The sequence below is a fragment of the Zonotrichia albicollis genome, chromosome 12 (genome assembly GCF_047830755.1).
Source record: "Zonotrichia albicollis isolate bZonAlb1 chromosome 12, bZonAlb1.hap1, whole genome shotgun sequence".
Classification (NCBI taxonomy): Eukaryota; Metazoa; Chordata; class Aves; order Passeriformes; family Passerellidae; genus Zonotrichia; species Zonotrichia albicollis.
In genome coordinates, this window is record NC_133830.1 from 14,009,452 (window position 1) to 14,036,843 (window position 27,392).

The 27,392-nt window shown below is 64.9% G+C and overlaps 4 protein-coding genes across 7 annotated transcripts; 2 read left to right on the plus strand and 2 right to left on the minus strand.

Moving 5' to 3' along the window:
* The first annotated feature begins 1,356 nt into the window (after window positions 1–1,356).
* LSMEM2 (leucine rich single-pass membrane protein 2) lies at window positions 1,357–2,286 on the plus strand. The gene is made up of 3 exons (XM_074549941.1): window positions 1,357–1,626; window positions 1,708–1,917; window positions 2,003–2,286. Exons 1-3 carry the CDS (start codon window positions 1,491–1,493, stop codon window positions 2,137–2,139), a joined length of 483 nt encoding a protein of 160 aa, XP_074406042.1. The 5' UTR covers window positions 1,357–1,490; the 3' UTR covers window positions 2,140–2,286.
* Window positions 2,287–2,331: 45 nt separating this feature from the next.
* On the minus strand, window positions 2,332–6,046 carry IFRD2 (interferon related developmental regulator 2). Its single transcript, XM_005485472.3, has 12 exons — window positions 5,980–6,046; window positions 5,731–5,847; window positions 5,552–5,639; window positions 5,317–5,441; window positions 5,080–5,237; window positions 4,818–4,868; window positions 4,311–4,480; window positions 4,093–4,198; window positions 3,744–3,881; window positions 3,488–3,616; window positions 3,320–3,415; window positions 2,332–3,181 (listed from the first exon to the last, which is right to left on the minus strand). The coding sequence occupies exons 1-12, from the start codon at window positions 6,005–6,007 to the stop codon at window positions 3,101–3,103; spliced, it is 1,287 nt and encodes a 428-aa protein (XP_005485529.2). The 5' UTR covers window positions 6,008–6,046; the 3' UTR covers window positions 2,332–3,100.
* A 2,753-nt stretch (window positions 6,047–8,799) lies between these two features.
* On the plus strand, window positions 8,800–11,048 carry LOC102064521 (2'-5'-oligoadenylate synthase 1). The gene is made up of 6 exons (XM_026792506.2): window positions 8,800–9,090; window positions 9,260–9,554; window positions 9,646–9,821; window positions 9,902–10,143; window positions 10,229–10,364; window positions 10,460–11,048. Exons 1-6 carry the CDS (start codon window positions 8,896–8,898, stop codon window positions 10,976–10,978), a joined length of 1,563 nt encoding a protein of 520 aa, XP_026648307.2. The 5' UTR covers window positions 8,800–8,895; the 3' UTR covers window positions 10,979–11,048.
* A 663-nt stretch (window positions 11,049–11,711) lies between these two features.
* Window positions 11,712–23,655, minus strand: SEMA3B (semaphorin 3B). 4 transcript variants are annotated; one of them, XM_074549945.1, is made up of 19 exons: window positions 18,469–18,558; window positions 17,610–17,657; window positions 16,818–16,945; window positions 15,819–15,976; window positions 15,676–15,738; window positions 15,468–15,587; window positions 15,301–15,394; window positions 15,093–15,212; window positions 14,635–14,780; window positions 14,444–14,558; window positions 14,298–14,367; window positions 14,069–14,213; window positions 13,741–13,960; window positions 13,560–13,651; window positions 13,368–13,409; window positions 13,118–13,275; window positions 12,948–13,003; window positions 12,734–12,873; window positions 11,714–12,645 (listed from the first exon to the last, which is right to left on the minus strand). In XM_074549945.1, exons 3-19 carry the CDS (start codon window positions 16,915–16,917, stop codon window positions 12,205–12,207), a joined length of 2,280 nt encoding a protein of 759 aa, XP_074406046.1. In that variant the 5' UTR covers window positions 16,918–16,945; window positions 17,610–17,657; window positions 18,469–18,558; the 3' UTR covers window positions 11,714–12,204. The 4 variants fall into 4 exon arrangements, with proteins under 4 accessions (XP_074406047.1, XP_074406046.1, XP_074406045.1 ...); XM_074549946.1 differs by lacking the exons at window positions 17,610–17,657; window positions 18,469–18,558 and adding an exon at window positions 19,155–19,283 and having other exon boundaries at window positions 11,712–12,645; XM_074549944.1 differs by lacking the exons at window positions 17,610–17,657; window positions 18,469–18,558 and adding an exon at window positions 23,097–23,655.
* Between the last annotated feature and the right edge of the window lie 3,737 nt (window positions 23,656–27,392).

The following is a 27,392-nucleotide window of genomic DNA, read 5'->3' on the forward strand; positions in this document are numbered from 1 at the left end:
GGTCCAACAGTGCATGAGTTTTCCTGCATGGGCTCTGCCCTGATCCTGTGAGCTGGCAGCAGCTTTACCCTGGGAAAGGGGGCATGGGGCACTGCCACAACCTGCTGTCCCTTTGCCACTGGCACTGTGCTGCCCGCAGCCCTGTCCACGCCACCAGGCCCCCCTCCCCACAGCTATTTTTATCGCCCCCCAACCGTGTTTCTCACTGTCCTATTTTAAGCGGCGCAGTTGGCGCACCGGGAGCCCAGTGCCCAGCTCCTGGGGGCCCTGCACCACCTCACTGCCCGCTCACGCTGCCCAGCACAGGCAGCCATGCCCAGGGAGGCTGCAGAAGGTACTCTGGGGAGTGGGCTTGGGGCTGGCGGGGGCTCTGGCACCCCAGGGGATACCGGGCAATGCAAGGCTGTGGGGTTGGGATGGGAGCAGTGGACAGATGGTGCCCTCTGCCATGGGGGCTGCGGACAGAGATGCCTGCCCAGGGAAGAAGGGGGTCCTGGAGGGCTGCAGGTGTAGGGCAGCAGGGTTTGGGGAGGGTACAGGCAGCTGGCACACACAGCCCCCTGCAGCGAACCTATGTGACCAGCTGTGCCCCCATACCTGGGGCAAGTGGGTGCAGGGGTGATGTGGGTATGTGTGCAGCAGTCCCTGGCCAAGGGTAGGGCTGTGGGGAGGGTCTGAGGGGGCCCTGGATACCGGCTGAGGCCCCCCAACCCTGATGCCTGCCAGCCTGTGGGTGACACACAGTCTGGACAGCAGCAGCACGGCGCCACGCTGCCCTGCGACACGCCACTGACCCCGGGAGGGATTGGGGGTGGGCACACTGCCAGCCTGCCATGCTCTGCCAAGGGCACAGTGCGTGGGCCCTGCACACTGCTCAAAAATACACAAACACCTAGAAAATAGTCTTTTCCCTCTACCCCAATGCAGGCATGGTTGCTTCCCAAAACAGTGCTGGAGCAATGCCTACTTCCGAAAAGCCCTCTCAGTCCCGTGTGACATGCTCACTAGGGCAATGGGCACCAGGGCCCCCTGGCACAGCATGCACCCCCCATCTCCATCTGTGCACCCCAAGCAGCACAGGTACCTGCAGGGCAAGCCGGGCCACGTGGCAGACTGGCACTGCCCTGCACCTGCCCACCAGCTTCCAGCTGGCCCTTGGAGCCCCAGCCAGTCCCACAGTGCCTGGGCTATCCTGGCTGGGGGGTGGCACATTCCTGCCCCCAAGCCAGGGCCAGATTCCAGCCCCACTAACAAGGCTCCGGGATCGTGGCCACCAGGCACCCGCTAACTGCTGCGATGACAGTGGTGGGGCCGGGGGGGCACAGCCAGGGCTTGCCCACGGTGGCTGCAGGGCTGGGCCAAGGGAGCACCAGCCTTGGCTGCCTGCCCTGTGCAGCCGTGGCTGAGATCCCCCCAGCAGGGCTCTGGTCCCACAGGGGTGCCCAGGGCAGGGCACAGGCCGACCCTTTGCCTCTGTTCCAGCAGACACCATGGGAAGGGCTGAGGGTGCTGCACCAGCAGAGCCTGGGGACCCCGACAGCAGTGAGTCTGGAGCCATCAGCCTGCGCCCCGTGGAGTCCATCAGCGACCTGTACTGGGCCTCAGGCGGGCACAAGGGCACAGAGGGTGAGAGGAGGGGCAGGGGGGCTGTGCAAGGCCCGGCTGTGCCCGTGGCCAGGCTCTGACCCCTTCTCTTCCCTGCTGCAGGCAACGGCCCGGCTCCCTCCAGCAGCCTGCACCGGCCCCCAGCTCGGCCCGTGTCCCCCGTGCCCCCGCCGCTCCTGCCCACCCTGCGCCCCGTGCCCCCCGCCAGCCCCTGCCCCTGCCTCGGCCCTGGCCACCCCCTGCTGCTGGCCCTGCTGGCGCTCCTGGCACTGTCTAGCCTGGTCCTGGCCACGCTGGCCATCTACCTGAGTGGTACGTGGCACTGGCAGGGTGGGAGATGGGGCATGTGGGGGACCAAAGTGCCCCCGCTGAGCACGCTCCCGTCCTGTCCCCGCAGTCCTGCAGAGCCAGTCGGTGCGGGCGCTGGCCCAGTGGCTGCAGAGCCAGGAGGACGCTGTGCACCAGCTGCGGGCAGCCAGCAGGCAGCTCTGGGCTCGCCTCAACGCCAGTGCCCAGCCGGGTGGGCACCGCTGAGCTGCCCCTGGCCCCACCACGGGCTCTGGGCCGCCACGGGAAGGGGCACCGAAGGGCAGGAGGGGGGAGCAGCAGCCTTACCCACTGAGACCTGGCAGCATTGTCCCTTGGAACACAGGGGCAATCCCAGACCCTGTCCCAGGCTGTGAGAGAAAGAAACCAGGCTGGTAAGGACCTGCATCCGCCCCAGTGACAGCCCTTCCTCTTAACAAGGCAGAAGGCAAACTTTATTTAGCCTTTTAATTACCTCTTACAATCAAAGTCTTAGAAAATCACCATGATAGATACATTCCCAGGGTGGCAGGCACTGCCAACTGGCATGGCCCCATGTCCGCCTGGGCAGTGGCCCCCCCGTAATTAATTTCCCACAAGATTACTATTTCATATAAAGCATTTGGCTGCAAAAGGATTGAGAGTAGGCAGCTGGCAGGACTGGGCAGAGCTTCCCACTCCACACTGCTCTGCCACCATCACTGATGCCAGGCTGGCTGGGGAGGCAGGGGCTGTACCCAGCATGGCAGGGTGGGGAGAACGCTCCTGCCACAGGCACAGACACCAGGACCAGCTGCTCTGCAGCCCTGCACAGCTCTGCCCTCCCACCCACTCTTCAGGCTGTGCCAGGCCACCCTGGTGCCCCTGCAGGACTAGGGAGGGTATACACAAGCCCTGCCACTGAAAGTGGCTGCAGAAGCCTGGGTGAGACCCCCTCCCACTGTGCCACATGCATGTCCAGCCACAGAGCAGGCACATGGCAGCACGCCACCACCTCCCCCTGCTCTTCTTTTATCCTTCCTATTTTTTGGTTAAAAAAATAAAAGAGGGGGCAGCCCCCCCTTGGGGCAGCTCCAGGCATTAAATACTCTGCTGTACATGAATAAAAGCCCGAGGGCTGGGGGCACCTGCCCCTCACAGTGCAGGGTCTGCAGTCCAGGTGGGCTGGGGGCTCTGCCCCCCGTGCCCATCACAGCACATCCGCCCGCTTGTCCCGCACGCGGCTCCGCGCTTTTGTGCGCGCTTTGAAGGCAGCTGAGTTGTAGAGGTGCTGCAAGGAGAGAGAAGGAGAGATTAGGGCAGGGGATGCCCCTCTGCTCACCTCCCCAGCAGCACCCACCACACTCAGCTGGAGCCCCTGGTGGCAGAGGAGGGGACTGTGGGCACAAATGTGGGAGGTGGCACCCACCTTCTCAAAGCGGGAGACTTTGCTGGCTTTCAGAGCAGCCGGATCCAGCACCAAGGGGGGCCCGAGGCCGAAGATCTCCCGTAGCAGCTCATTGTTCTGTGAAAGCAGGGGTCTGTCAATGCCCACAGCACCAGCCCAGCACTCCCTGGTGCATCTGCCAGCCCATACCTGTAGGTGGTGGTGGATGCCGGAGCCCAGCACCTCCTTAAAGGCTTGGTAGGTGCGCTGGCGTGCCCAGCTGTCCAGGTACATGCACTCCAGGCCAAATCGGACGGTCTCCTCCTGGTACTCTCCAGTCTGAGCAGAGAGAGGGGCATCAGCAATAACCTGGGCACCAGCCCTGTGTGTCCCCTGGCTCTCTAGAGAGGAATCATCAGGCAGCTGGGAAGCAGGGGCAGAGCAGGGCAGCCCCAGGCTCCGGTACCTCGATGAAACGCAGGATGTCACGGAAGATGGATCGCTGCCTCCGTCGGTCTGTCTTGGCTCGGTACTTGTTGCTCTCAGTAGCCAGGACCTTGAGCTGGGTACACAGGAACTCTGTATCTTGGTGGCACAAGTCCTCCTGGCAAAAAGCAGGGGATTTAGAGGGATGACCTCCAGGCACTGCCCACTGCCATGGCCAGCAGTGGCTGGCCACTGGGGCCAGCCCCTCTGCCTGGGTGCCTGCTGGTCAATGCCAGCTCAGCCGGGGCACGTCAGGGTGTCACAGCAGCTCCCTCCCTGCTGCCTGCTTAGTGCCCACCCACTGCTCCATGCCACAGCCCATGCCTTACCTCCAGGTCCTGGGCCAGCTCGAAGAGCAGCGCAATGGTTTCCCCAGCCAGGATGCGCAGGGCAACACTGCTGCTGGTCAGCAGTGGGGGCAGCTGCAGCCAGCGACTGGGACAGGGAGGGAAGAGGGCATCAGAGAGGCCAAGCACGGCACCAAGGGCTCTGTGCTCCACAGCTGGCTGCCCCACACTAGCCTCCACTCAGTTCACACCCCACTCACTTGTCCAAAATGCTCCTGAGGTGGGAGGGGGGGCAGATGGTGAGGAGCAGGGACCATGACTGGAGCGCGCTGCAGTGCAGAGGCCCGTGCTGGGCAGGTGCTGTGCCCCCTTCGCCTGTGCTGGGGGTGCTGAAGATGCCCTCCAAGCAGGACAGGCATGAAACCAGGTCCTGGAGGAGAGAAGCTGTGCCAGTCAGACCACAGCTGCCATGGAGATGCCACACTGAGCTGTGCACTGGGGACCAAAAGGGGACACACTATACCAAGAGGTGCCAGGAGCCCCTTGGGACAGGGGAGGCTACTCCACCCACAACACCCCCCCAGCTGGTTGCCCCCAGCTCAGCTCCAGGCTGCCCAGGGAAGGGGGCTGGGCTGTCACTCATGTCCCCGTACCCCTCCTCCAGCTCAGCTCCAGGCTGCTCTGGCACTGTGGGCTGAGGGCAGGTGGCATGGCAGCCCCAGGGTGCCCTCTTGCAGGGGGTACAGACGACACCCAGGCGCAGTTACCTCGAGGTCACCAGCAGCAATGTAGCAGCACATGCCCAGGGCTGTGGCACACTGGCAAGAGAAGTTAGGGAAACAGTTAGATGCAAGGCCTGATCCAGCACCCAGCCAAGGGGCAGCCGGGTTGGGGTGCCCCTGCTTTGCCCCAGCACACTCCACAGCACCCAATCCTGTCACCCTCCCGGGACTGCAGGGGCTCCCAAAGACATTGCATGGGCTCTCCCCAGCACGGAGGTGTCCCCAGGAGGAAAGGGGCCAGGCTTACGCTCTGCCGGGTGCTGGGGCTGGCTGTGCTGTCTGTCAGGACGCTGACGAGCAGCGGCTTCAGGCTGCGGAACACCTCTTCTCCCTCCGGGCCGGAGCCCATCTGGAGGCAGAGGAGGGTGAGGACGCTGCCTGCCAGCGCCTGTTCTTCCCCTTTACCTGTGGGCAGCACCAGAGACCAGCCTCAGACACGGCCCAGCGGCCCCGCCGCCCCCCGCCCGCCCGCCCGGCCCCTGACCTTTCTTGAGACACTTCTCCAGGGAGTCGGTGAGCGTGAGGCGGCGCTCCAGCAGGAACTCGGACAGGGTTCTGGAGGACAGGGCCAGGCGCAGGCCCTGCAGTGCCGCCTGCCGCGCCTTGGCGCTGCGAGACACCGCGGCACGTCACGGGCTGGGCTGTCCCGGCACGGGGCACGTCCCTGCCCGCGGCTGGCAGCGCGCCCGGAGCGCCCGCGGGGGGACACCGCTCCTCACCTCTTGTCCAGGAGGGTGTCCATGTGCTCCTTCAGCCTGTCCTCCGCCTCCTCCTCCTCCTGGCCGTGCTCACTCGCCGCCTCGCTCCCTGCCCGGGCGGCACCACGTGAAGCCGGGAAGGCCGAGGGCGGGCACACCGCGACCCACGTGGGGGTCACCATGGGCTCCGCGTGCCTCACCTGCTCCCTCCTCAGCGGGGCCGGCGCTCTCGCTGGCACTGCTGCAGTGGCTCAGCACCTCGCTGCCGGCCTCCTCCTCGCTGCCGGGCGAGCTCGCCCGGGCGCTGCCGGTGCCGCCTGCGGGGTTGGGAGCAGACTCGTGTGAGCCCGGCGGTGCCAGCCCGGCGCTGTGCGCCCGGCGCTGCCAGCCCGGCCATGTCACACTCAGACCCGACCCCCGGTCCCCTTTCCCGGGCCCCCCTCACTCACGGCGCGCAGCGCGGCGGGAGCGCGGCATGGCCGGCGCGCGCGGACCCCACGCCCCGCCCCCGCTGGGATATCCCCGCCCACACCCCGCCCACGCCACGCCCCTGAGAGCGCCTCCACTATCTGCGCACGCGTCGCGGGACCTGCCCGAGTCCCCTCTCCTGGTCCCTCTCCTTGTCCTTGCTCGCCTCCCTGCCCCTTTCTCTGACCTTCTACCTGCCCTTCTCCCTGTCCAGGCGCTATGTTCATCCCTGCTCCCTCAGCATCCCTGCCCCTCTCCTGTCCTGATGCTATCTTCATCCCTGGTCCCTGATAGGAAAGGTGCCTACTGATATCTTTAAAACAATTTGATGGGTGCGGGTCTTTAGGAGAAATCGGTGTTCATGTATTTGAAATGGGTCTTAATGTATCTACTAAGCTCAAGCCACACAGGTTTGGTACAGAACCCAGACAGTTTGACTACAGCTCGAATTCCTGAACTTTAAGGCAATAGATAATTGGGTCAGCACAAAGTCTCTTGCAGAACTCAGCCTGAACTTCTGAACTTCAGGGGCAAATGACAAGTTTAGGAGCGGAACACGTGGTAGGCGGTCCGGGAAGGCTGTACTTTCCTAGTACCTCAGCCAATGGGAAAAGGCAGAGGACAACATGCAGCCGAGATTTAGGATGAAAGGATGCTGCATCGTGAATGTCAGGAGAGAAATTCCGTGGGGATATGGCCCAGTGGAGTGTCTCCCTTTATTTGAATAAAGTTGCAGGACTCCTCTGTCTCCTTTATGGACACTGGCCTCTCCTAATGTGATTTTCTGCACATCCCTGCCCTGTGTCCTTGCTCTATCTTCATCCCTAGCTACTCACTATCCCTGCCTGTATCCCTTCTTCTGTCCCTGTCCCTGCCTGCAGCTCATTAGGAAAATCTCATTCCCTAAGTAAAGTACCAATTAGCCTTTCTAGTATGAAATGGTTTGGCCCTTACTAAGATCTATACATCCCCTGTACTGCTGTACACTGCATTGCTGTGGTTGGGTAGGCAGCCAGATAAGATCCACAGCTGGGCCCTTCCACCATCTGGCCTCACAGATAGGCACCCCTTGGCATAGTGAGACTGACTCCAGAACGAGGAAAGGAGGATGCCAAAGCCACAAATTGCACTGGCTTTACAAAGCCATGGGGACAGCAGGCAATCTGTGGAGCCTTGTTATACCCCAACACTTGAGGGGTGTGAGACTGACATGTGAACCACATTCAGGGTGCCTCAGTTTGGCTGGGACACCCCCTGGGTGAGAATAAAGAACATCTCTTGTCATGCTCACCTTGGTGTCCTGGCCTTGCTCCTCAGGTGTGAAATGCTCATGACACCTGTCCCTGCCCACAGCTCTGCCCCTGCCTGTAACCCTGTCCCCAGTGCTGGTCCCCTCCCTGCCTCTCCTCCTAATATCCCTGCCCCTGCCTGTATTCCTGCCTTGTTGTCACCCAATACTCAGGGAACACCCATCCCTGCTCCTGCCTGCATCCCTGGCCTGGCCATTTGCTGCTGCTGCCAATCACAGGATCACAGGGTTGGATGGGGCCTTCAAAATCATCGAGTCCAACCCAGCCCTAACACCTCAACTAAACCATGGCACATCCAGTCTTTTTTTAAACACATCCAGGGATGGTGACTCCACCACCTCCCCAGTACTTTATCACTCTTTCTGTAAAAACTTTCTCCTAATATCCAGTATCTCTACTCCTGTCCTTGTCCCTGCTCCTGACTGTATCCCTGTAACCCTGCCCATCTCTCCTCTGTTCTATCTGTACCCCTATCCCAATCCCTGATCCCAAAATGGACCCCATCTCCCTCTATTCATATCCCTGCCCCTCCTGCTGACCTTTCCCTGCCCCATCTTGTCCCCATCCCTTTCCCTCCCTCCCTCTCTCCCTGTCTCCAGCCTTTGCTTGTCTCCTGCCCATGTCCCGACTCCCTGCCCCTTTTTTTGCTCTTTCCCGCTCTGTTACAGCCCCCGCCCATCCGCCTGGCCCCGAGCCGAGCTCCCAGGTGTGTTTCTGTCATTTGGCTCTTCCTGTTTATTTGGGCCACGGGGGCAGTCGCGGGCTCCTTCGCACTTTCGTTTCCAGCTTGGCAGAGCCAGAAACTGAAAATTGCGCCGGGAACAGAAACCGAAACTCCCGATCTCCCGGTTTAAGGCAGCACGGGCTGTAACATCCTACTCGTGCTGCCTGCTGCCTCCTGCTCCCGGCATCGAGGGGCTCCGGGGGCTCTGGTGCCGCTGCACCGGCCGCATCTCCCTGTAGGGGAGGGCACAGCCTCCCTGGTGATGCCGGCATCAGCCGTGTCCCACCGACGGTGCTGCCACCAGGAGCCTCGGAGAAACTGGCTATGTCTGCAATCTCATTGCCTGCAGCGGTGCCGGGCATCTGCAGGCACTGGGGACAGCCTCATTCCATTGCCCGTGGTGGCACTGACACATCCCTTGCCCCTGCTGACACCATGGCACAGCCGTGTCCCAGCACTGGCAGCCCGGACACTGGGGCTCTGCCTGTCGGGAGAGACCCTGTGTCATCGACGGGGCTGTGAGACCCTGTGTCACCGAAGGCACCGGGCTGTGAGCCCCACGGCACCCCAGGGCCAGCCTGCAGGCTACTGCCTCTCTGCCACGGCCAGCCGAGCTGGGTGTCAGGGTGACCGCAGCCCCCTCCCAGCCCCCGCAGGGCGGCACCGGAGACACCCGGAGCATCTCGGGGAAACGACCAGGGGCCACCTTAAGTTCCCCGCGGTGACGCATCGGGGCGGCGGCCCGGGAAGGTTTAAAAGCTGCTGCAGGCAGGAGCAGCCTGTGGGGTGGAGTGCTGCGGGCAGGAGCAGAGGGAGGAGGCAGCAAATCAGAAGAGGGCAAAAGGAGCGATACACCTGTCAGGATGGATGTGAACCCGGCAGCATCCATGGACGGACTGAGAACAGTAACTGCCAGGGAGCTGGATGGCTGGATCGCCAGAACCCTGCAGCCCAGCCCGGAGTTCTCTGCACAGGTGAAGGAGACAGTGTGGAAAATCTGTGAATTCCTGAAGAGGAAGTGCTTTGAGGATAATATCCACGTCCAAAAGACCGTCAAGGTGAGTGCTACCCGACTTGGGGGCCAGCTGACACCCCTGCTGCCGCCCTTCCTACTGCCCCATGCTCCAGCTCCTGCCCTGCCTCAGTTTCCCTTGGCAGCTCCAGGAGTGGTGGCAGCCGATCCTGGTGCTGGCAGTGGTGCTGAGCAAGCAGGGTCTCTCTCTGCAGGGTGGATCAGCAGGAAAGGGCACAGCTCTGAAGAACAGCTCTGATGCTGATGTGGTGCTCTTCCTCAGCTGCTTACCCAGCTACGAGGACCAGAGGAACAACAGAAGGGTTATCCTGGATTTGATCATGATAAGGCTGAAGGACTGCAGGGAGAGCTTGCAGTTTGATGTGTGCATTGGTGAGCCCAGGTACAAAGGTCCTGACTTCACACCGCGCTCCCTCAGCCTTACTCTGTCCTCCCCGGAGACTGGAGAGTCCATTGATGTGGACATCCTGCCTGCCTATGATGCTTTGGGTAAGGGCTGCAGGCTGGCACAGGGACAGGCAGTGGTGTCAGTGCTGGGATGGCTCTCACCCTCCTTCTCACCCTCCTTCTCACCCCACAGGGCAGGTGACCCAGGATGCCCCACCAAACCCAGGAGTGTATGAGAGGCTCCTGCATGCCCACAGCCAACCCGGGGAGTTTTCCCCCTGCTTCACTGAGCTGCAGAAGAAGTTTGTGAAGTATCGCCCTGCCAAGCTGAAGGACCTCCTGCGCCTGGTCAAGTACTGGTACAAGAAGGTGAGGGCTGCCCAGCTTTCCCAGTTCCCAACAGACACCCATCCCAGCCAGCTCTCACCTCCATCTGTTCTTCTCCCCAGCTGCTGAGTCCGCAGTACCCCAATGCACACCTGCCCCCTAAGTATGCCCTGGAGCTGCTGACCATCTATGCCTGGGAGGAGGGCACAGGCTCCTCCTGCAACTTTGACATGGCTCAGGGCTTCCGCACAGTGCTGGAGCTGCTGGGCCGGCACCGGGACATCTGCATCTACTGGGAGAAGTACTACTCACTGCAGCACGGAGACATTGGTGCCCACGTCAAGGGCTTGCTGCGCAGTCCCCGGTGAGGATCATGCCCAGTGGGATTGTGCCTGCTGGCCCCATGGTACTGCCCAGGGCTGACAGCAATGCCCACTCTGTGTTTGCAGCCCTGTCATCGTGGACCCTGCTGACCCCACGGGGATCCTGGGCCAGGACAAGGACTGGAACTTGATGGCACAGGCAGCTGCCAGCTACTGCCGCTCACTGCCCTGCCTTGCAGACGCCCAGCCCTGGAATGTGCAGGTAAGGCTGCCTGACCCTGTGAGCATCAAGTCCCCCCAAGCATCAAAGACCCCTGTCCCTGCTGTCTTTGCCCACCCACTCTCCTGTCCCTGCAGCCAGCCCGGCCCGTGACCATTGAGGTGGTGCAGCTGTCAGGCACCAGGCTGACGGAGCGTGTCAGCCCCTACACCACCATCGGGCAGCTGAAGGACATGATCCACCAGAGCAGGGGCATCTCCCCATACCAACAGCGCCTGGCACAGCAGGAGCCAGGCAGGAACAACATCACCCTGCAGGACAGCGATACCCTGGCCATGCACGGCATCTTCTACAACACCACGCTGGTGCTGCTGCAGACCGAGCTCCAGAGGATGCAGGTCCTGGTCAAGGACGATAAGAACCGGACCACGACCTACACGGTGCTGCCCACCGACACCGTCCGACAGCTGAAGGAGCAGATCCAGGCCCGGCAGGGGCCTTCTGCCAACGAGCAGCGCCTGACCTACGGCTCCAGGGAGCTGCAGGACCAGCACACGCTGGAGCACTACAACATCAGGCCCATGAGCACAATCTACATGCTCCTGCGGCTCCGGGGAGGCGCAGGCCCCCAGTTCCCTGCCTGCTTGCCTTGCTGAGCACTGCCCTCAGCACCAGCCCATGCCCCTGTGTACCCTCCTGTCATGCTGGAAATAAATACTTACTAGATCCTTGTGCTGCTTGCTCTGTTGGGGACAGTGACAAGTGTCACATGGGGTAGTCAAAAGGGTTGGGGTCGCCAACACTTTGAGGGGGGACCTCAATGCCACAAGCTGCCGGGATGGCACAGGGACACAGAGGTGCAGTAAAGCAGTGCTCCCTGACCCCAGGGTGCTTGGTGGGGTGAAGGATGCCAGCCTGCTGCCAGCTGGACCTCAGGAGAAAAAACCATCTGCTTTATCTGCCTGCTCCTGCCTGCACCACTGCCTGCCTGTGCTCAGGCTGGGGCGCAACCAGCGCTGGGACATGGTTTGTGCTGGTAGCATGGTGTCACTGCAGGCTGTGGGATGTGGCCAGTGCCACCAGGGGTCCTGATGCCAGCACAGACAGCAGGAGGCAGCAGAGTCCGAGGTCACCTTCGGTCACTGCGTTAATTGCTGCCTGCTGGCACCGGGGAATTTTGGTTTTCATCTTCCAGAAAGCACGGGGAGCTGGAAGTCTGGGGAAAACCCATCAATCTTGGCAATGTCCCTGAAGGTCTTGTCTCCCCTCAGCCCTCCAGTGTTTCCAGGCATCCCACCCCTCCAGGCTTGGGGTGCCAGAGTGGGTCCGTGCTGTGGGGCACTGGGGTGCCCCCCGAGCGCTTCTGGGGCTCCAGGTCAGACGCAGGAGCCTGGGCGGCTGAATCTGCTTTATTGTGCTCAATTAGTACAAGGTCCCCTGTGCCACTGTTCTACACCCAGAGCAGTGGGTGCCACCTTTATGCCCCCCAACATCTCCCCTTTATGCCCCCCTCCTCCTGCGTCCCACCAGTGCCTGTGCTGCCCCTCCGTGCCCCCACTGCTGCCCGTGGCCCTTTTGGGACCCGAGCGTGACCCTGCTGTGCCGTCCTCCCGCAGTGCCGTGCTGGGGGGGCACTGCCTGACCCCGCAGTTTACATTCATAGTAACAGTCGTTAATAAATATTTCGGTGACTCTGCGATGCCGGCAGCCGGCTGGGTCCCCACCGGTGTTGGAGCCGGCGGCAAGGGCGCTCGGCAGCCCCTCGGGGGCGGCTCAGCCCGGCTGCCCTCCTGCGGCCCCGGAGCCGCAGCCAGCCCCCGGCAGTGCCCCGCCCGCGGCCCCGCTCCTAGGCAGAGCCCGGCGCCCGGGGCCGGCGCCCGGGTCACCAGGGGGATGCGCTGCGGGGCCCCCGCTCTGCCCGCGGCCCCTCGTGGGTGCGCCGGCGGCGGGCCCTGCGCGGCTCCGAGCCCTGCCCGCGGCCGGGGGGCCCGCCGGGGCTGCGGGCCGGCGCCGGGGGTCTGCCCCGGCTCCACAGCCTCTGGCACGCCTTGTCCGTGGCTCCTAGCGGCGGGCGCTCCACCAGCTGGAGGAAGTCCCGGTACCAGACCTTGCGGCCGGGGATCCCGGCGGCGAGCTGGGGGTCTCCGGCAGACGCCGCGCCCGTGGCCTGCCCGGCGCCGATCACCTCCAGGGAGAGCCGCAGCAGGGGCTGCGTGAAGCCGTGCTCCGTGGCGTGGCACAGGTAGAGACCGGCGTCGGAGCGCTGCACGCTGCGGAACAGGACGCCCCGCTCCGTCCGCACCACCCGCTCGTCCATCTGCATCTGCAGTACCCGCGGGGATGGCCGGTCAGCTCGGCTCGGCACGGCACGGCACGGCCCCACCGGCGGTACCTGGCCAGGGAGAGCCTACCTCTCGCTGGGGATCATTCAGGGTGCGCTGGTATGTCCAGAGGATGTGGGCTTGCAGGGATTTGGGGATGCACTCCAGAAAGACGGAGCTTCCCTCCACCCCGTAGAGCTGCTTCTGGGGCACGGTGTCCCGCCTGGGATCTGCGGGGACACAGCCTGGCTGTCAGCCCCCACCACGGCAGGGCAGCCCCAGACTCGGGCTGGTCCCAGCTCACCTTCAGAGCAGAGCACGTTGGGGTCCCCGTTGCGGACGTCCTGCCGGCGGAAACGCCTGTGGGAGGGCGATGGAGGAGCAGGGGCTGCACAGCCTGACCATGCTCCCCACCATGGCCTGGGGGCAGGATGGCTGCCCCAGCACTGCATCCCGGCACGGCATGGCACTTACCTCTTGGTGTTGGGCACGTAGCGGGTGCAGGTGTTGCCATCCCACGCGCAGTATGGGTCCCGGGCCAGGCAGCACTCGGCACAGGCTTTGCCATAGGCGCTGCAGCGGTGCAGGGACAGCTGGGCCAGTGCTGTGGTTGAGCCAGCGTAGAGCTGATGCTGGGGGAAGAGCAGAGCTGAGCACCCCATGCTGTGGCACAGGGCTAGGCAGAGCCATGGTGGACCTGGGAATGCCCAGGGGTCCCCCTTACCCGCTTGGAGGAGAGCTGCAGGCTGATGATGGGGGAGGAATCCTGTGGGCAGAGCATGGGCAGGAGTTAAGGGTGAATGGGGCAGCCTAGGAATGCAGCATCCTGGCTCCCACATGCAACCCAGAGCATGGACAGCACATGAGGATGCTGCAGGGAAGTCTGACTGGTGGGATGTGGAACCCTGACCCTCACCTGGAAGACCTGCAGCTCCTCCAGCAGCAGCGGCTCCATGCGGTGCCAGCTCTCCTTGGGCACTGAGACCACCTTCAGCACTGTGCCCACATCTGCAGGCAGGGAGGGGTGAGGCCACGGGTCCCAGCCCCAGCATCTCCCACCTCTCCCTCACTGCCCCATCCCTAGGGTCACTACATGCCTGTGCCAATGAAGAGGACATCGTAGTGGCCATCGGCAGCGGTGACACGGTCCACAGCTATGCGGGTGAAAGTGTAGGGCACGGTGGCTTGCAGGAACAGGGGGCGCTGGCCATGGGGCAGGACAGGGTTGTACATCAGTGGGTGGTGACGGGCAAACTGGATCACCTCGTCTGGGAAGTCCTTGGTGGAGCCAAAGGTGCCAAAGGTTTTGCTGGGGCACTGCAGGGAGACAGCACTGGCTAAGCAGGGTCTCACAGCCCAGTGTCCCCACCCCACGTAGTGGCATCCCAGTGGTGGCACCAGCCAGGACACCCCTACTCCACGTACCATGCCTGGGCGGGGGTATGGCACCCGGCCCTGGTATGACACCCACTGGTAGTTGGGACCTTCCTTGTGTGCAAAGGGGCCCAGGAAAGCCCGGCGGATGTCAGCCATGGTGTAGACACAGACAGCTGAGCCTTGGAAAACAGAGCTAATGGGAGAGAGAGGGGAAAGATGTGAGAGGCAAGGAGGGGCACCACTGGGTATGTGCAGGGTCCTGGGTAAGGGGCTTGACCTGGAGGTGGAGAAGATGGCATAGATCAGAGGGTTGCGTTTGTCTCTTGTCTGCAACAGGAAAACATCCCCTGCAAGCAGGGAAGGCATCAGTGCTGCCAGGGCTGCCCAAGCTGCGCTGCTGGGGCCACATCCCCGTTCACTCACGGAGCTCATCGAAGTGGGTGTCTGCCCCGTCGGGCCCTGGCACAGCGCACACCAGCCGAGCCTTCAGGAATGTCGTCCACTTGTTCACCAGGCTGCGCTGCCCACCCATGTCGTTCTGCCAGGGCAAGGGGACACCAGTGTCAGCAGCAGCAGGTGGCACCCCTGGGCACCCTGCCCGTGCCTGCTCTCACCCGGCAGATTTGGCCGATGCGGGCGAAGCTGGTCTTGCCCAGCCCCTGCTGCCGTTCCACCGCCGTCTCACGGAAGAAGAAGTAGATCTTGTCATCGTCGGGGTCCTCACTCTCCGGCACCAAAAAAACAGCCACGAACTTGGGCTCTGGGGACAGAAGGGTGGTGCTTCCAATGCCTCCACTGGCTGTGCTCCCCAGGGACCCTGGAGCACCTGTTGGAGTCCCAGGGGAGGGTGCAGAACCAACTCTGCCCAGCTGCAGAGCAGAGGCATAGTGAGGATGGGACTCCACCAGACATTGAGGGTCTGGAGGCAACACACAAACCCCTGAAATCACCCTCTGGAGGCAGTGAAGACATATCTAAGCCTGGAGGAGTCCTTGCCCTGATGCCTCCAGGCAGCAGCACTGCTGTGCCAGTGGCCCCCCTGTCCCCCACGCTCCCAGTGCCCAGCACTGACCATTGAGCCAGCGAGAGTCGTGCTGCTCCGTGCGGATGGAGGGACGCTGGCCCAGGCTGCGGAAGATGGTAAAGTCACGGCCCATCAGATCGGTGGCCACTCCAGAGTAGAGCTCCTCGCCTGGCAGGCACCGAGGGAAGTGTTATAGGGGCCCCCCTGGCACCCCTGTGCCACACTGCACCCAGCACCAGGCTTGGAATGCCCTTACCCACAAGGACAGAGGCGGCTGTGTGCTGGGGGTCGTACGGGCTCTTCCCCTTGCCATCCTCAGTGTGGTGGGGGTCCAGCTTGAAAACGGGCTCCTGGAGAGGGTAAGGACGGGAGGTGGGCAGGTGGCAGCAGCTGGAGGCTGTGGTGGTGCCAGGGGAGGCTCACTTCTGCATGCTGGCCAGCCTCGATGAAGGCACAGACTGGGTGGAAGGCACCAGTGCCGCAGGCGTACAGGTGGGTCCGGTTGTAGGGGTGCAGGATCTTCACAAAGTTCATGCACTCAGCCTGGGAATGGAGTGAATGAAGGGTGAGGTAGTGCTGGGGCAGATCCCTGGCACAGTCCTGGCATCCCACAACACTCCCCATAACTCACAGTGATGTCCTTGCCAGCCCAGTTGCATTCCTCCCTCCATTCCACGGGAGCCGGCCAGTAGATCTGCGGGTGGAGAAGGGGATGCTCACCGCACCTGGAGCACCCAGCACTGCCCCGCCAGCGTGTTCCCCCCGCCCCGTTACCTTCCTGCCCCGCTGGCTGATGTCATCCAGGGCCAGAGAGAGGAGGTGGTTCTTGGCGCCCACGAAGAGACGGCCGCGCTCCTCGTCCAGCAGCAGGGCCTCGTAGCAGCAGGAGTGCTCCAGCGAGAAGAGGTGCAGCCCATGGCGAGCCCGCAGCTCTGCCGGGACCCAGCGGCGCTGCTCAGCCCGGCCCCGCCACTGCCCGTCCACCTCCGCTGCCCCGGACACGCTCCGAGGCAGCCCGGGTCAGGCCACGGCCCCCTGCCCTGCCATCCCCTCCCCCAAACCTGTCCCACTGGCTTGACCGGGTTCACCAAGCTCTTGCCTGCCCAGCATTCATCCCCATGCCAGCCCAACACCCACCCCCGTGTCCCCCGAGACTCATCCCCAAACCACTCAGCAGTGATTCCCATGCCCTCGGCACCCATCCCTGCACAGCTCACCCGGCAGCGGGGGAGAAGAGGCCATTCCCTGCCCCGCGGAGCTAATCCCACCGTGGCGGGAACAAACAGCCCTTTGTCAGGCTGCGAGGAGAGCTCTCGCTGAGCCCCGCCGCTGGACAAAGCCCCCTGCGCCGTGCTGGAGCCCCTGGAGTGGCCGGTCGGGACACGGCAGCAGCTCTCCAGCTGGCACAACATTCCCGACAGGGATGGCACAGCTGAGGCCAGGGAGTGCCACCATGGTGCACACAGGGATGGGGCACCTGCGCCTGCACATGCCGGGGGCTGGGAGCGAGGTCCCAAGCACCGGCACGGCCCCAAGGGCAGGCAGGTGGCCCTGGAGGGGCTGGCATCAGGTCAGGAGCAGTGCCAACACCTGATAGCCCGCGGGGAGGGCGGCAGCAGCGCCAGGGATGTGCCACTGCTGGGGCTTGCACCCACCGCACCTTGCTGCTCCCCGGACCCTCCCGTCCCTGTGATGATGCTGGCTGTGCTGACACGGAACCAGCGCACCCAGAGCTGACCCCGCACCCCCGCCCTGCCCGTGTCCCGCGCTCACCGAGGAAGGACAGCTTGAGGCGGGGGGTGGCAGCGACCGGGGGCCGGCCCGCGGAGAGCCCGCGCAGCAGGAGCAGGAGCAGGAGCAGCGTGCGGCTCATGGCCGGGCTCTGGCTGGTGGCGCCGCGTCTGGGGCACAGAAACAACACCTCAGCTCGGGTTACAGCCCCCTCCCCACAGCCCCCAGACCACGATCCCTCCCCGATGCTGCCGAGTGTCTGCAGAGCCCTGAGCATCAGCGCAGGGCAACTCCAGGCACGGCACAAGGGGATCCCCCACTGGGCTCGGCCTCGTAGTCGGAGGGGATGTGAGCCAGCCACGTCCCTCCCTATTTTAAAGTCCCCATTAATCTAATCCCAAACATAATGGGCTTCAGAAACACCCCTCCTGCTCCTGCCCGTGGGGAAACAGAGGCAGCCCAGCCGAGCAGCATCCAGCCCTGCCCATGCCTGTCTGAGCCCATCAGCACGAGTGTGCCGGGCTCTGCTCATTCCTGCCTGCAAGCACGGAGCTGTGCTAGGAATGGGGACAAGGACAGAGCAAGCACCGAAGTGGTGACAACCAAATAGGGCACCCTGGGCAGTCAGTGGGCTCCTGAGCACTGGGCAAGCTGTCCATGATGGTAGTCCCATGCCTCAGTTTCCCCCACTGCTACAGCCCCACCATTAGCCCTTGGCCTTTCTTGTACCACCCTGCAAATGGGAGCAGGGATTTGGAGGCACTGGCTAAGCAGGTGCCCACAATAACCAGAGGGGCCCATGCTGGTGTGTCTGCCACTCTGATGGGTGCTCACCACGAGGTAGGAAACTCCTCCTCTGACTCTGGCAGCAGCAGGTCTCCCCTGGGGAGTGGGAGGTGATGGTTATCAGGGCACTGCGCCAGAACACAGATCCCACCTTGCCTCCTGGCCATGCTGCGGTGCCTTGTGCAAGGCAACACTGAGCCATGCCGATCATGGCACAGCCACTGGGGTCTCACCAGGACACCAGTGACAGCCAAAGCCCCACCGCAGCCGCGGGGCTCGGTGCAATCACCCCGAGCTGGTGGGAGCTGGTGGATGCTGGCCGGGAGGGTCACACACACACACACGGCACGGAAGGGGCTCCTGCGGGCACGGCAGCCCCTCCGGGCTGGCCGGTGAGCCCGGGGCGGGCAGCGGGCAGGGCCTGGCTGGGCGCTGTGCCGGCTACGGCTGCCCGGTGTCCCGGCACGGAGGCGATCGGCGCTAATGGCATTTACAGAGGCGCCGGGATGAGGCGCGGGACCCGCCGGGCTCTGCCGCCAGCCGGGGCCGTGCCGGGGCACGGGGGGCTCCCGCCTGCCCTCGCTGGCCGAGCGGCCGGGGCAGACCCCCGGACACGGACCCGCGTGGCTCTGACCAGCCTGGCACGGGGGTCGGGTGGGGGGCGGGCAGCAGCGGCAGCACCACGGACCCTCGGTGCCAACCCTGGCAGATCCAGCCCTCGGAACTCCTCGTGCCAACCGCGACGCCAGCCCGCCGGTGCCCCCCGGTGCCGGAGGGGACACGAACCCGCCGCGAGCCCCCCAATACCAGCATGGGCAGCCCCCCGACGGCAGCGCAGAGACCCCGCCACCCCGGGACACTCCCCGGCCACCCCCGTACCCCGCCGGCCCGCGGCCCCGGCACCCACCTGTGTCCCGGCTCGGCTCGGTCCGGCCCGGCCCCGCCCGCGTCCGCCGGGAGGGAGCGGGGCGGCCCCGTGGGGCGGGGCGGGGCGGGGCCGGGGGCGCGCGCAGGGACACGCACACGAGTGTGCGAGCACACGCTCACGAGCGGGCACCTCACACATGTACACACGCACACACACACAGGCGAGCACCCACGGCCCCTCACACACACACACAGACAGAGACACACACAGCCGTGCTGCCACCCCCCAGCGGCCCGGGGTGACACCCACGGGGACACCCACGGTCACACCCGCTGCCCCAGGGCAGAGCCGAGGGTGCCCAGCTCCGCACACGCGTGGCTCAGCCCACGAGAGGCGCCGGGGCTCCCCCCTCGCCGGGACAGGCACTTGCTTGCCCGAGCGCGGGGGCCGTGCCGGGGGTGCCGGGGCCGTACCGGGGGTACCGGGGGCCGGTCCCGCGCCCCGCTCAGCTGCAGCCCAGATGTCTGGCCCGGGCCCAGCCCGGAGCAAACAAAATTCCTCCGCTGCCTCCCATTTTCCAGCTGCCGCTGCCAAGAATAGCAAGTGCCGAGCCGTGCCGGCAGCGGGGCCACGCGTGCCTCGGCGGGCAGGGCTCGGGGCGGGGAACACGAGCTGCCCCGGGGCCGCACCTGCCTCGCTCTCCCCGCGCCCCTGACTGTCCCTACCTGCGGGTGCGGGGGTGCAGGAAGGCGGGTCCGGAACGCGTGGGGAGGCAGAGCTGCGGGCAGGGGTGCAGGCAGGCAGGGGGGCAGGCAGGTGCAGGGTGAGCAGCAGCGCGGGCAGCAGCGGGTGCGGACAGGTGCGGGCAGTGGGTGCCAGCAGGCAGCGAGCGCAGGTGGGCTGGCAGGGAGTGCGGGCGGGCCGGCAGCGGGTGCGGGCAGGTCAGGTGCAGGTGCAGGCAGGCAGCTGGCACAGGCAGGCAGTGAGTTCAGCAGGAAGCCAGAGCCGTGCAGAAGGCAGAAGCTGTGCCAGGCAGGGTGCCCGGGAAATGCCCTTCTGTCCCGCTGCCAGTAACCCTCGTGCTGCCAGCCCCGGTACTCTGGCATGCTGGCAGGCTCTGTTCCAGCACCACATCTTGTTCCTCTCCTGGCTGTGCCGCGGTGCTGAGTGGCATTCAGCCCAGCCCAGCCCAGCCCAGCCCAGCTTTATGGCAGCAAGGAGGACAGAAACAGCGAGGGGACGGGTGGGGCAGCAGGGGAGCTGGCACCGGTACGGCAGGGGTTACTTTGCTGTCAGACTTTGACCAGGCACCGGCAGGACTCTGGGCTGGGTGGCCTCACACGGGCATTGTGTCCCTGTGCCTACTGTTACAGGACGGCGCTGAGATGGTGGGCACAGAGATGTCGTGCCCAGCCCTGCACAATGGGCTCCTTCCTATTCCAGCGCCGTACCTCAGTTTCCCTTCACCCAGTTGGGACCTTTCCAGCTACCGCCGCTCCCGGCAAGCGTGGCGAGGTGACACGGTGACGTCACCATCGCCCCGGAGCCCTGAGGGGACCTTGCTGGCAGCGGCTCCGCCTGGAGAAACCATCAAGCGTCAGGAGGGCCGGGCTTCCATCCCGGAACAAGCGGCGCGGGAGGGATGCGCCACGTCGCCCGCCGGCCACCCTGCCCGCCCCACGGGGTGTTCCTGGCCAGCCCCGGAGCCACCGGCCGCTGGCACGGTGACGGTGCCCATGTGGAATGGACATGGCCGCTGGCATCTCGCCCTCATCCCCGCGCTCCGCCGCCCGCCGAGGGTTTCACAGCCAGGTGCCGGCGGCCTGGCTCCCCGCCAGCGCGGGGGTGTCGCTGCCCACGGCACCTGCAGGTGCTGCCGCTCTCGCTCTTTGATCCCGACCCCGCCGCTGGCAGATCCGCACCCGGGGATCGCTGCCTCGGCCAAGTCTCCCCCGGCGGTTCCGGCTCCGGAGAGCATCTGTGGCTCTGCCGGCAGCGCCCGGGCCCGCGGCGGTGTCAGCGGGAGGAAACGGCTCCTCTGCACCCCCGTAGGCTCCGGGGGCGCCACCCAGCAGGCAGCGCCAAGGCTCCTGCATCCCCCGTGCCGGGCTGAGCCAGCAGGGCACGGGAGGTGCCCATGCCATCAAACTGGTGACCAGGAGCTGCTGGATGCCCTGCATGCAGGGAGGAGGGCTGGGACTGGCATCCACTAGCCCTGAGGATGGATACCAATCCTGCATCTCAAACAGGAATGGTACCTCACCAGAGGAACCCTCCTGATTCTGTGGGGTGACTCCCCCAGGGGTGCTGCAGGGTGGTCCCCATGTCCCTGGGGCCCAGAGAGCTTCCCTCTGGCCTGGTGGAGCCATCATGGCTGGGACATGGCAATCCATGGGTCCAAGGGTCAGGATGAGCTGTGCCATGACAGCTGGTGCCATGGGCATCCCTGTGACACATGGGCTGGGCACGGTGCTCCTCCCCAGCCAGGAGATGTGTTTGTGCAGCAGGGTGGCCTTGCCAGCACTGCCAGTGACGCTGCCAACTCGTCACAGGGCAGGAGAGTGGTGGCATCCTCACCCCAGCCTACACCCATACCCAAGCACAGGGATATGCTGCTCAAACTAGTATCCCCTGGGTCTGGACACCTCAAAAAACTGCTGGTGCTTTGTGATAGCACTAAAGATGTGGCATTAGGACTTCTTTGAGAGTCTGTCTGTGGTGGTCCACATCCATAATGTTGGGCCATGAGATGGCATCAGGCCTTGCATGGCTGCCACATTCCTGGTACAGGAGAAGGATGTGCTAGGCAGGGGACAGAGCTCATGGCATGCCAAGTGGGCCAGTGTGAGGGCTTGGCTGGCAGCAAGCAAACGTGCCTGAGACAGCTGCATCCTTGTAGCACAGCATGCAGGCAATGCCCCAGGGCGTCACCAGCTCTGGGCTCACACCCTGTCTGTGGATACACCCTGACCTTATGTCCACCCCCATCACAGCAGGCTGGTGAGACCCCAGCCTCAGGGAGCCCAGTGGCCCCAGTGCATTCCTGCCGGGATTAGGTGCCGGCTCCCGGCAGTGCCATGCTGGTGTAGCCCAGCTAATCCCTTTTTAATTGTCCCAGTCCTGTTCTGGACTGATCTGGGCTGCCCAGGAAATGGGGGCGTTGTGTGCACCCCAGTGCCTGAGCACCTGTGGGGTGCTGCCATCGTGTGTCCCGTCTGTGGCACCAAGCCATGGGGTGCATGATGAACCTTTGGGGTGGTGATGAAGAAGGGGATGTCCATCCTCCAGGTGCAGGACAGTGGCTTTTTGGAAGGGAAAGGGAGGGATCCTGGTCTTATAGGATCCTATCCTCCTGACCAAGGTGACCATTTGCCCTTGGCGTGGCATCTGCCAGCAGCCAGGCTCTGGGACAGGCAGAGGGGCCATTGCCCTGCACTGAAAACCACCAAAGCTCCTCAAAGCCATACGTGGGGCAGGAGCAGGACACCCAGGCTTTCTGCCACCATGCAAGCACTCTCCCCACCCCAGCAGGAGGGCAGTGGGAGATGCTGGCTGAGTCCCCCTGCCTGCTGTCCTGCCCACGTCCCTTTGGCCCTGCCCTGAGCCACACCAACCAGCGGCATCCAGCTCCTTAGGCTTTAAAAATAGGCTGGTGTCCCTGCCATGGGGTCAGTAATTTTAGCCAGGGTGTGTCTTGTTGGGAAGCATGCTGGTCCATTCATCTTCTCCTGCTGGCCCCGCTGCATGCACACACAGGGCTGATGTCAGCCCCTCACTGCCCATTGCTCCTCCCTGCCTTGGGGCAAAGCAGCACAGCCACGGCCTCCTCGGGCACAGGCAATGCCCTGGAGGGATGGTGAGGGTGGGCAAGAGAGGACAGGGGTGTCCAGCTGCCCCCCGAGACTGCCTGCTCCCTATCGTGGGCTTATTGCCCCCAGAGCTGGTGGCAGCAGGGAGCCCAGCGCTCCTGGCACCCAGCAGCACCCGGCCAGGCAGCGGTGGAGCAGTGCCGGCACCCTGCCCTCTCCTCTCACCCTGCTCCTGTCACCCCGGACCCCAGCACAACAGGCACTTCAGCCTGCCTCCCACGGTGCTCCCGGGGGGCTGTGCCGCCTGGGAAGGCTGCGGGGGCCGCCACCGAGCATAATGGGGCCATTGAGGGCCGAGCCGGCACGGCACAATGGGGCCTTGTGTGCTGGCCCCGCTCCGCTCCTGCCCAGCCCGTGCCCAGCCGCGGGACACCCCCTTTGCCCATCGCCCCGGGACTCACCCAGGTGCCAGCCTCTGCCTCGGCCGAGCCACTGAGCGCCGCGAAGGAGCAGCAGGTGGGAGGCCAGCAGGGCAGCTCCCCTTCCATAAACCAGTGCCAGGGAAGGAGCGTGGCTTGGGAAACTTCCTAGCGTGGTGCTGCTTACCCCTGCCACCCCCGCTGGGACAGGATTTGGGGGCTCCTGCCCGACTGTGGGGTGACGGGAACAAGGAGGGGGCATCTGCCCAGTGATGCCTTCACTTCGCTCTCAGCACCGTGTCCGAGCCTGCTGGCACCCAGTACCCGCTGTGGGGACACAGGGACCTCACAGCTTCCCAGGGAGCCCCATTGTCCCCAGTCCCCATCGCCACAGCCCCCCTCAGCGGGCCGGCCCGGCGCCCCAAACCCATCATCTCACCTGCTGTGTGCAGCCGTGGCTCTGCCGGAGCTCGCCTGCCTCCTCGCCCGCGGCTCAGCTGGGCTCTGCCTGCCGCCGGCTCCTTAAACCCCAAATCCCGGTGCTGGGCGCCAGTCCCGCCGCCGGCGGGGGTGGAGGGAGGGGATGCAGAGCCCCGGTCCTGCTCCCGGGGCCGCCACCAACAAAAGGCGACTGTGTCGTGTGTCCTCCCTCTGCACCCAAGGACCTGCCTGGGAACAGCCCCTCGGGAGCGCAGGGCTTTCGGGGCGCTGCCACCCCCTCAGCCTGCCCTGGGAAGGGAGGAGAGGTGCGAGCAAGCCTAGGAATCCCGATCACAGCCGCGCTACATCCCGATGTCCCCACGCTCCCGCTCCTGCCTGCTCGGTCCTGTTCCTGCCTTGGAGCAGCGCCAGGGTGAGGGCACTCATCACCGTCCCAGCGCCTCAGCTGCTCCTGCAAAGTCCAGCCCAGCCGGGCTGCAGGGGGAGGAAGGGGATGCGGCTGCTGCCATGGTGCCGGCTCTGGGGGGACCCACACCCCGGAACCCCCATAGCTGCCGTGGGGCCGGGGGAAGCGCCCCTGCGGTCCGAAGGCCGAGCCGCCGGTGACGCCTCATTAGTGCGGGGTAAATGTGTAACAAGCTCTCGGCTGGGCTGGGGCCGTTTGAGCCGCATGACTTCTCCTGCCTTCCCGGCGTCCTGGGAGCAGGGGATCGAGTGGCTCTTACTGCTCTTTGCTGCTCTATTGCAGTAAGAGCCGCTCAGGCAGGGCAGGAGGGAGGAGGAGAGTCCGTGTCGTGGCTGGACACGCTGGGGTGCCCAGAGCTGGCTGGGCGGAACAGAGTGGGCAGAGCTGGGCTGGGCACAAGCACATTGCTGGAGGGACACGATGATCTCAGCCCATGTGCCCTCCAAGAGGGCATGAGGTGAGAGAGCAAGGGAACAAGGCTTTGTTCAGCAGGGCCTCCCAGCACGGGAAGCAATGGGCACCATTCTAATAAAAAAAACAAAACAGGAAATTCCATCTGGAGGCAAGGGAATGTGTTTTTCTTCTGTGGCAGTGGCCAGGTGCTGACACGGCTGCGCCAGAGGCTGCAGAGCATCCAGCCACGAGGATCTGTGCCCAAGCAAGCAGTCGGCACCAGCTGAGCCCCTCCTGCATTGGGGTGGGCTCAGGACAGCCAAGGACTCTGCCAGAACTGTGCCAGCCCAGCCTCCCTCCTGGCAGCTTGGGCCATGCAGGTGGAGAGGGGCTGGGGCACATGATCCTGGCATGTCAGTGCCACCACAGGGCTGAGCAGAAACGACAGTGGATCACTGTGCTGTGCCATGTGGTACCAGGTGAAACCCCAGAGCACCTCTCAGCGTTGAGCTCCATGGAAAGCACCGGGGTGGCCAAAGGCCTCAGGAAATAGATGACGCACCCTGGAGATGTGTGAGGCAGCACGGCCACCACTGCCCATGGGTAGATTGAGGGACTGAGGCCAGCACAAGCCCAGGGCACGTGCCATCCCACAGAGGGGCAGGCAGGGTTGTAGGGTGCAAGTGGGGGGAGAGGGCTTGTTGGGACACACATCTGGGGGAACGTGGGCTGGAGTCACACGGGTGTGACAAGGCAGAGGGTGCTGGGGAAGCCCCAGGTACGGAACAAGCAGAAGTGGGCAGGGTGAGGGCAGTGGGCAAGCAGGGGGTGGGAGGGGGCAGGCAGTGGGTGGGCAGTCAGGGCACGGGCAGTGGGCAGGATGTGAGCCGGGCACGGGCGATGGGCAGGGTGTGGGCAGGGCACGAGCAGTGGGCGGAGTGCGGGCACTGGGCAGGGGCCGGACCGGGGCGGGGCCGGGGGCGGGCCCTGCTGTGCCGCCGGCGGCCGCCAGAGGGCGGTGGCGCAGCGGTGCCGGCGCTGCCGCTCCGCCCGCGCTCGCTGCCGCTGCCCCCGGCGCTGCCCCCGCTGCCCCCGGCGCTCCCGGTGCCCCCGGCGCTTCCTGCTGCTCCCGGCGCCCCCGGCGCTCCCAGGCAGGGCATCGCCAGCCCACAGAGTCACGGGACCGCCATGTCCCGCGTAGGTGGTGTGGGGTCACCGACGCCATGCCCGTCCCTGCAGCCAGTGGGAACCGGGAGCGGCTGGCCGGTGATGGGGATGGCGGGGCCGGTGCTGCCGTAGCACCGCGCTGACCTTGCCGGAGGCAGCGCTCAGGGCAGAACCGGCGGAGCTGGAGCAGCCGCCCGTGGCCTGGCACCCATGGCCTGACCTTCCCAGGGACAGCCGTAGTGCCGAGAGGGCAACTGGGGGCCTGTACCCCATCCCACGCTGCTATGGTGTCACCGTTGTGTCACCGTTGCGCCACGGTGGCTGCTCCTGCTGCTGATGCCATTCCCCATCCCAGCGCTCATCCGTACTTCCTGCTGCCCACCGGGCCGGTGGAGCGTGGGTGCTGCTGCTCACAGGCAGGTGGGGGTCCCAGCAGTGCCACGGAGTGGGTGGTAGGACTTTGGAAGGTGTGGGATGTGCCCAGGGACATGGGGCTGGAGCTGGCCTCAGGTGTCCCCCTGGCATCTGGTGGGACTGGGGTGGTTCTCCAACAGGGGAGGTCTGGGAAGGGTGCCAGGGGGACTTCTGTGAAGCACCGTGCTCTACGGGTGGGAAAAGGCTTCAGGGAATTGGGCTGTGGGGGAAACATGTGAGGTGGCTGGGCAAGGCCATGGCACGTGCCCTGGGCTTGTGCTGGCCTCCTGCCACCAAGCAGCTGCCCCCGGCCAGCCTGCAGCCCCAGGGACGGGCCCAGCCCCACGGCAAACAGGGCTCAAGTGGGCGAGCTGACCCTTGGACTGGGCGAGCAGGGACGACCCCGCGCCCAGGGCCAGCGGTCACAGCGCCACCCTGGCTGTGCCTCGCTTCCCCCGCTGGGGACTGCCCCTCTGCCAGCGCGGTGCGTGCTGATCCCGGTTTCTGTTTCCTCCTCCTGGATCAAGCCCTGTAGCCCCGGGCTCACTCCCGGCTGTGGGGCGGGTGGGTCGGTACCGTTGCCCCCCTGGCAGCACCAGGCAGAGCTGGGTGGCAGGGCAGGGTGGCAGAGCTGGGTGACAGAGCAGGGTGGCAGGGCTGGGTGGCAGAGCTGGGTAGCAGAGCAGGGTGGCAGAGCTGGGTGACAAAGCTGGGTGGCAGAGCAGGGTGGCAGGGCAGGGTGGCAGAACAGGGTGGCAGGGCAGGGTGGCAGAGCTGGGTGCCAGGGCAGCGTGGCAGAGCTCCGGGGACAGCAGCCCTGGCCGGGGTTGCCGGGCTGGCTGCATGCCGGTGGTGGCAGGAGCGGCCGGGGCTGTTTTGCTCTCTGTTTGCTCGGCCCTGGGGACGGCCAGCAACGCAGATCAAGGCCGGCGTCCTTCGGGCAGCCAATTGTTGTACAGCTCGGAGGGGAGGGAGAGGGGCAGCTGCCCCTGGGCTTTCCCAACCCCAGAGAGGGCCACCATGCCAGCACTGCCCAGCCTGAAATAGCACCAGGTTTAGTCCACCCAAACACAAGGCTGGGTGGTGCCAGCAGGGACCCAGGGGTGCCTGCCAGACCCAGCTCCCTGGCTGCCCCCTGGCTGGGCAGGCACCCACATCCACCCTGGGGCAGCTCAGGAGCTCCGCTGCTGTGGGACACAGCAGCCTCAGTCCTGCCAGCACCTCCTTTTGTGTTTCTCTCTGAATCCTTTCCCCTGATGGGCCATGAAAGGGCCTTTATCCCCTCTCCTGCTGGATCTCACCAGGCAGGAGCCTGTGGTGGGCTGTCTAGCCCTGGGAGTGACAGTCACCCCAGCCCGGGAGGGGGTTCAGGACAGCCCTGTGGATGCCTCTGCAGGGAGCCAGAGCAGGCTGCCCTTTCACTGGGGCTGCAGGGACCAGATCTGCTCCTTGGTCAGCCCTGGATCGACCACAGCGCCCTGGGGAGAGGAGGGACAGGGCTGTGGCCATGGCTCCAGTTTTGGCCCAGTTATTTATAACTCTAAACAAGGATGCTACAGTTGTGTGGGCTGAAAGGTGTCCCTGCTCCTCCCCTGCTCCCCGGTCCCCAGCTCCCCAGCCATCTGCCACCCTGCTGCCCAGGCCCTGGGCACTGTGCCTGGCATCCCCCAGGGGCTCCCAGCCGGCTCCACACTCCTGGCAGCTTGCAGGGAGCTTGGAGATGAGCAGGAGAGCCCCTCCCCGGGGACTGGAGACCCCCCAACACGGCCCCACACTTCCTTCCACTGCCCCATGCTGCACTGCTGGCATCACCTTGTGCCTCCCCAGAGGTTCTGGCAGCTGCCTGAGCTCCCT

What these genes read in the sequence shown, in the direction of transcription:
- LOC102064521 (XM_026792506.2), top strand. Translation starts at nt 8,896, where the DNA reads ATGGATGTGAACCCGGCAGCATCCATGGACGGACTGAGAACAGTAACT. An exon ending in ACGTCCAAAAGACCGTCAAG is followed by an intron (nt 9,091 to 9,259) that starts GTGAGTGCTACC and finishes CTCTCTCTGCAG; the next exon opens with GGTGGATCAGCAGGAAAGGG. An exon ending in GGCTTGCTGCGCAGTCCCCG is followed by an intron (nt 10,144 to 10,228) that starts GTGAGGATCATG and finishes CTGTGTTTGCAG; the next exon opens with CCCTGTCATCGTGGACCCTG.
- IFRD2 (XM_005485472.3), bottom strand. Translation starts at nt 6,007, where the DNA reads ATGCCGCGCTCCCGCCGCGCTGCGCGCC. An exon ending in CCCCGCTGAGGAGGGAGCAG is followed by an intron (nt 5,640 to 5,730) that starts GTGAGGCACGCG and finishes CCGCCCGGGCAG; the next exon opens with GGAGCGAGGCGGCGAGTGAG. An exon ending in CTCAGGAGCATTTTGGACAA is followed by an intron (nt 4,199 to 4,310) that starts GTGAGTGGGGTG and finishes TCCCTGTCCCAG; the next exon opens with TCGCTGGCTGCAGCTGCCCC.
- SEMA3B (XM_074549946.1), bottom strand. Translation starts at nt 16,917, where the DNA reads ATGAGCCGCACGCTGCTCCTGCTCCTGCTCCTGCTGCGCGGGCTCTCC. An exon ending in GGGCTGGCAAGGACATCACT is followed by an intron (nt 15,588 to 15,675) that starts GTGAGTTATGGG and finishes CTCCATTCCCAG; the next exon opens with GCTGAGTGCATGAACTTTGT. An exon ending in AGGAGCTGCAGGTCTTCCAG is followed by an intron (nt 13,410 to 13,559) that starts GTGAGGGTCAGG and finishes CTCTGCCCACAG; the next exon opens with GATTCCTCCCCCATCATCAG.
- LSMEM2 (XM_074549941.1), top strand. Translation starts at nt 1,491, where the DNA reads ATGGGAAGGGCTGAGGGTGCTGCACCAGCAGAGCCTGGGGACCCCGAC. An exon ending in CGGGCACAAGGGCACAGAGG is followed by an intron (nt 1,627 to 1,707) that starts GTGAGAGGAGGG and finishes TCCCTGCTGCAG; the next exon opens with GCAACGGCCCGGCTCCCTCC. An exon ending in GCTGGCCATCTACCTGAGTG is followed by an intron (nt 1,918 to 2,002) that starts GTACGTGGCACT and finishes CTGTCCCCGCAG; the next exon opens with TCCTGCAGAGCCAGTCGGTG.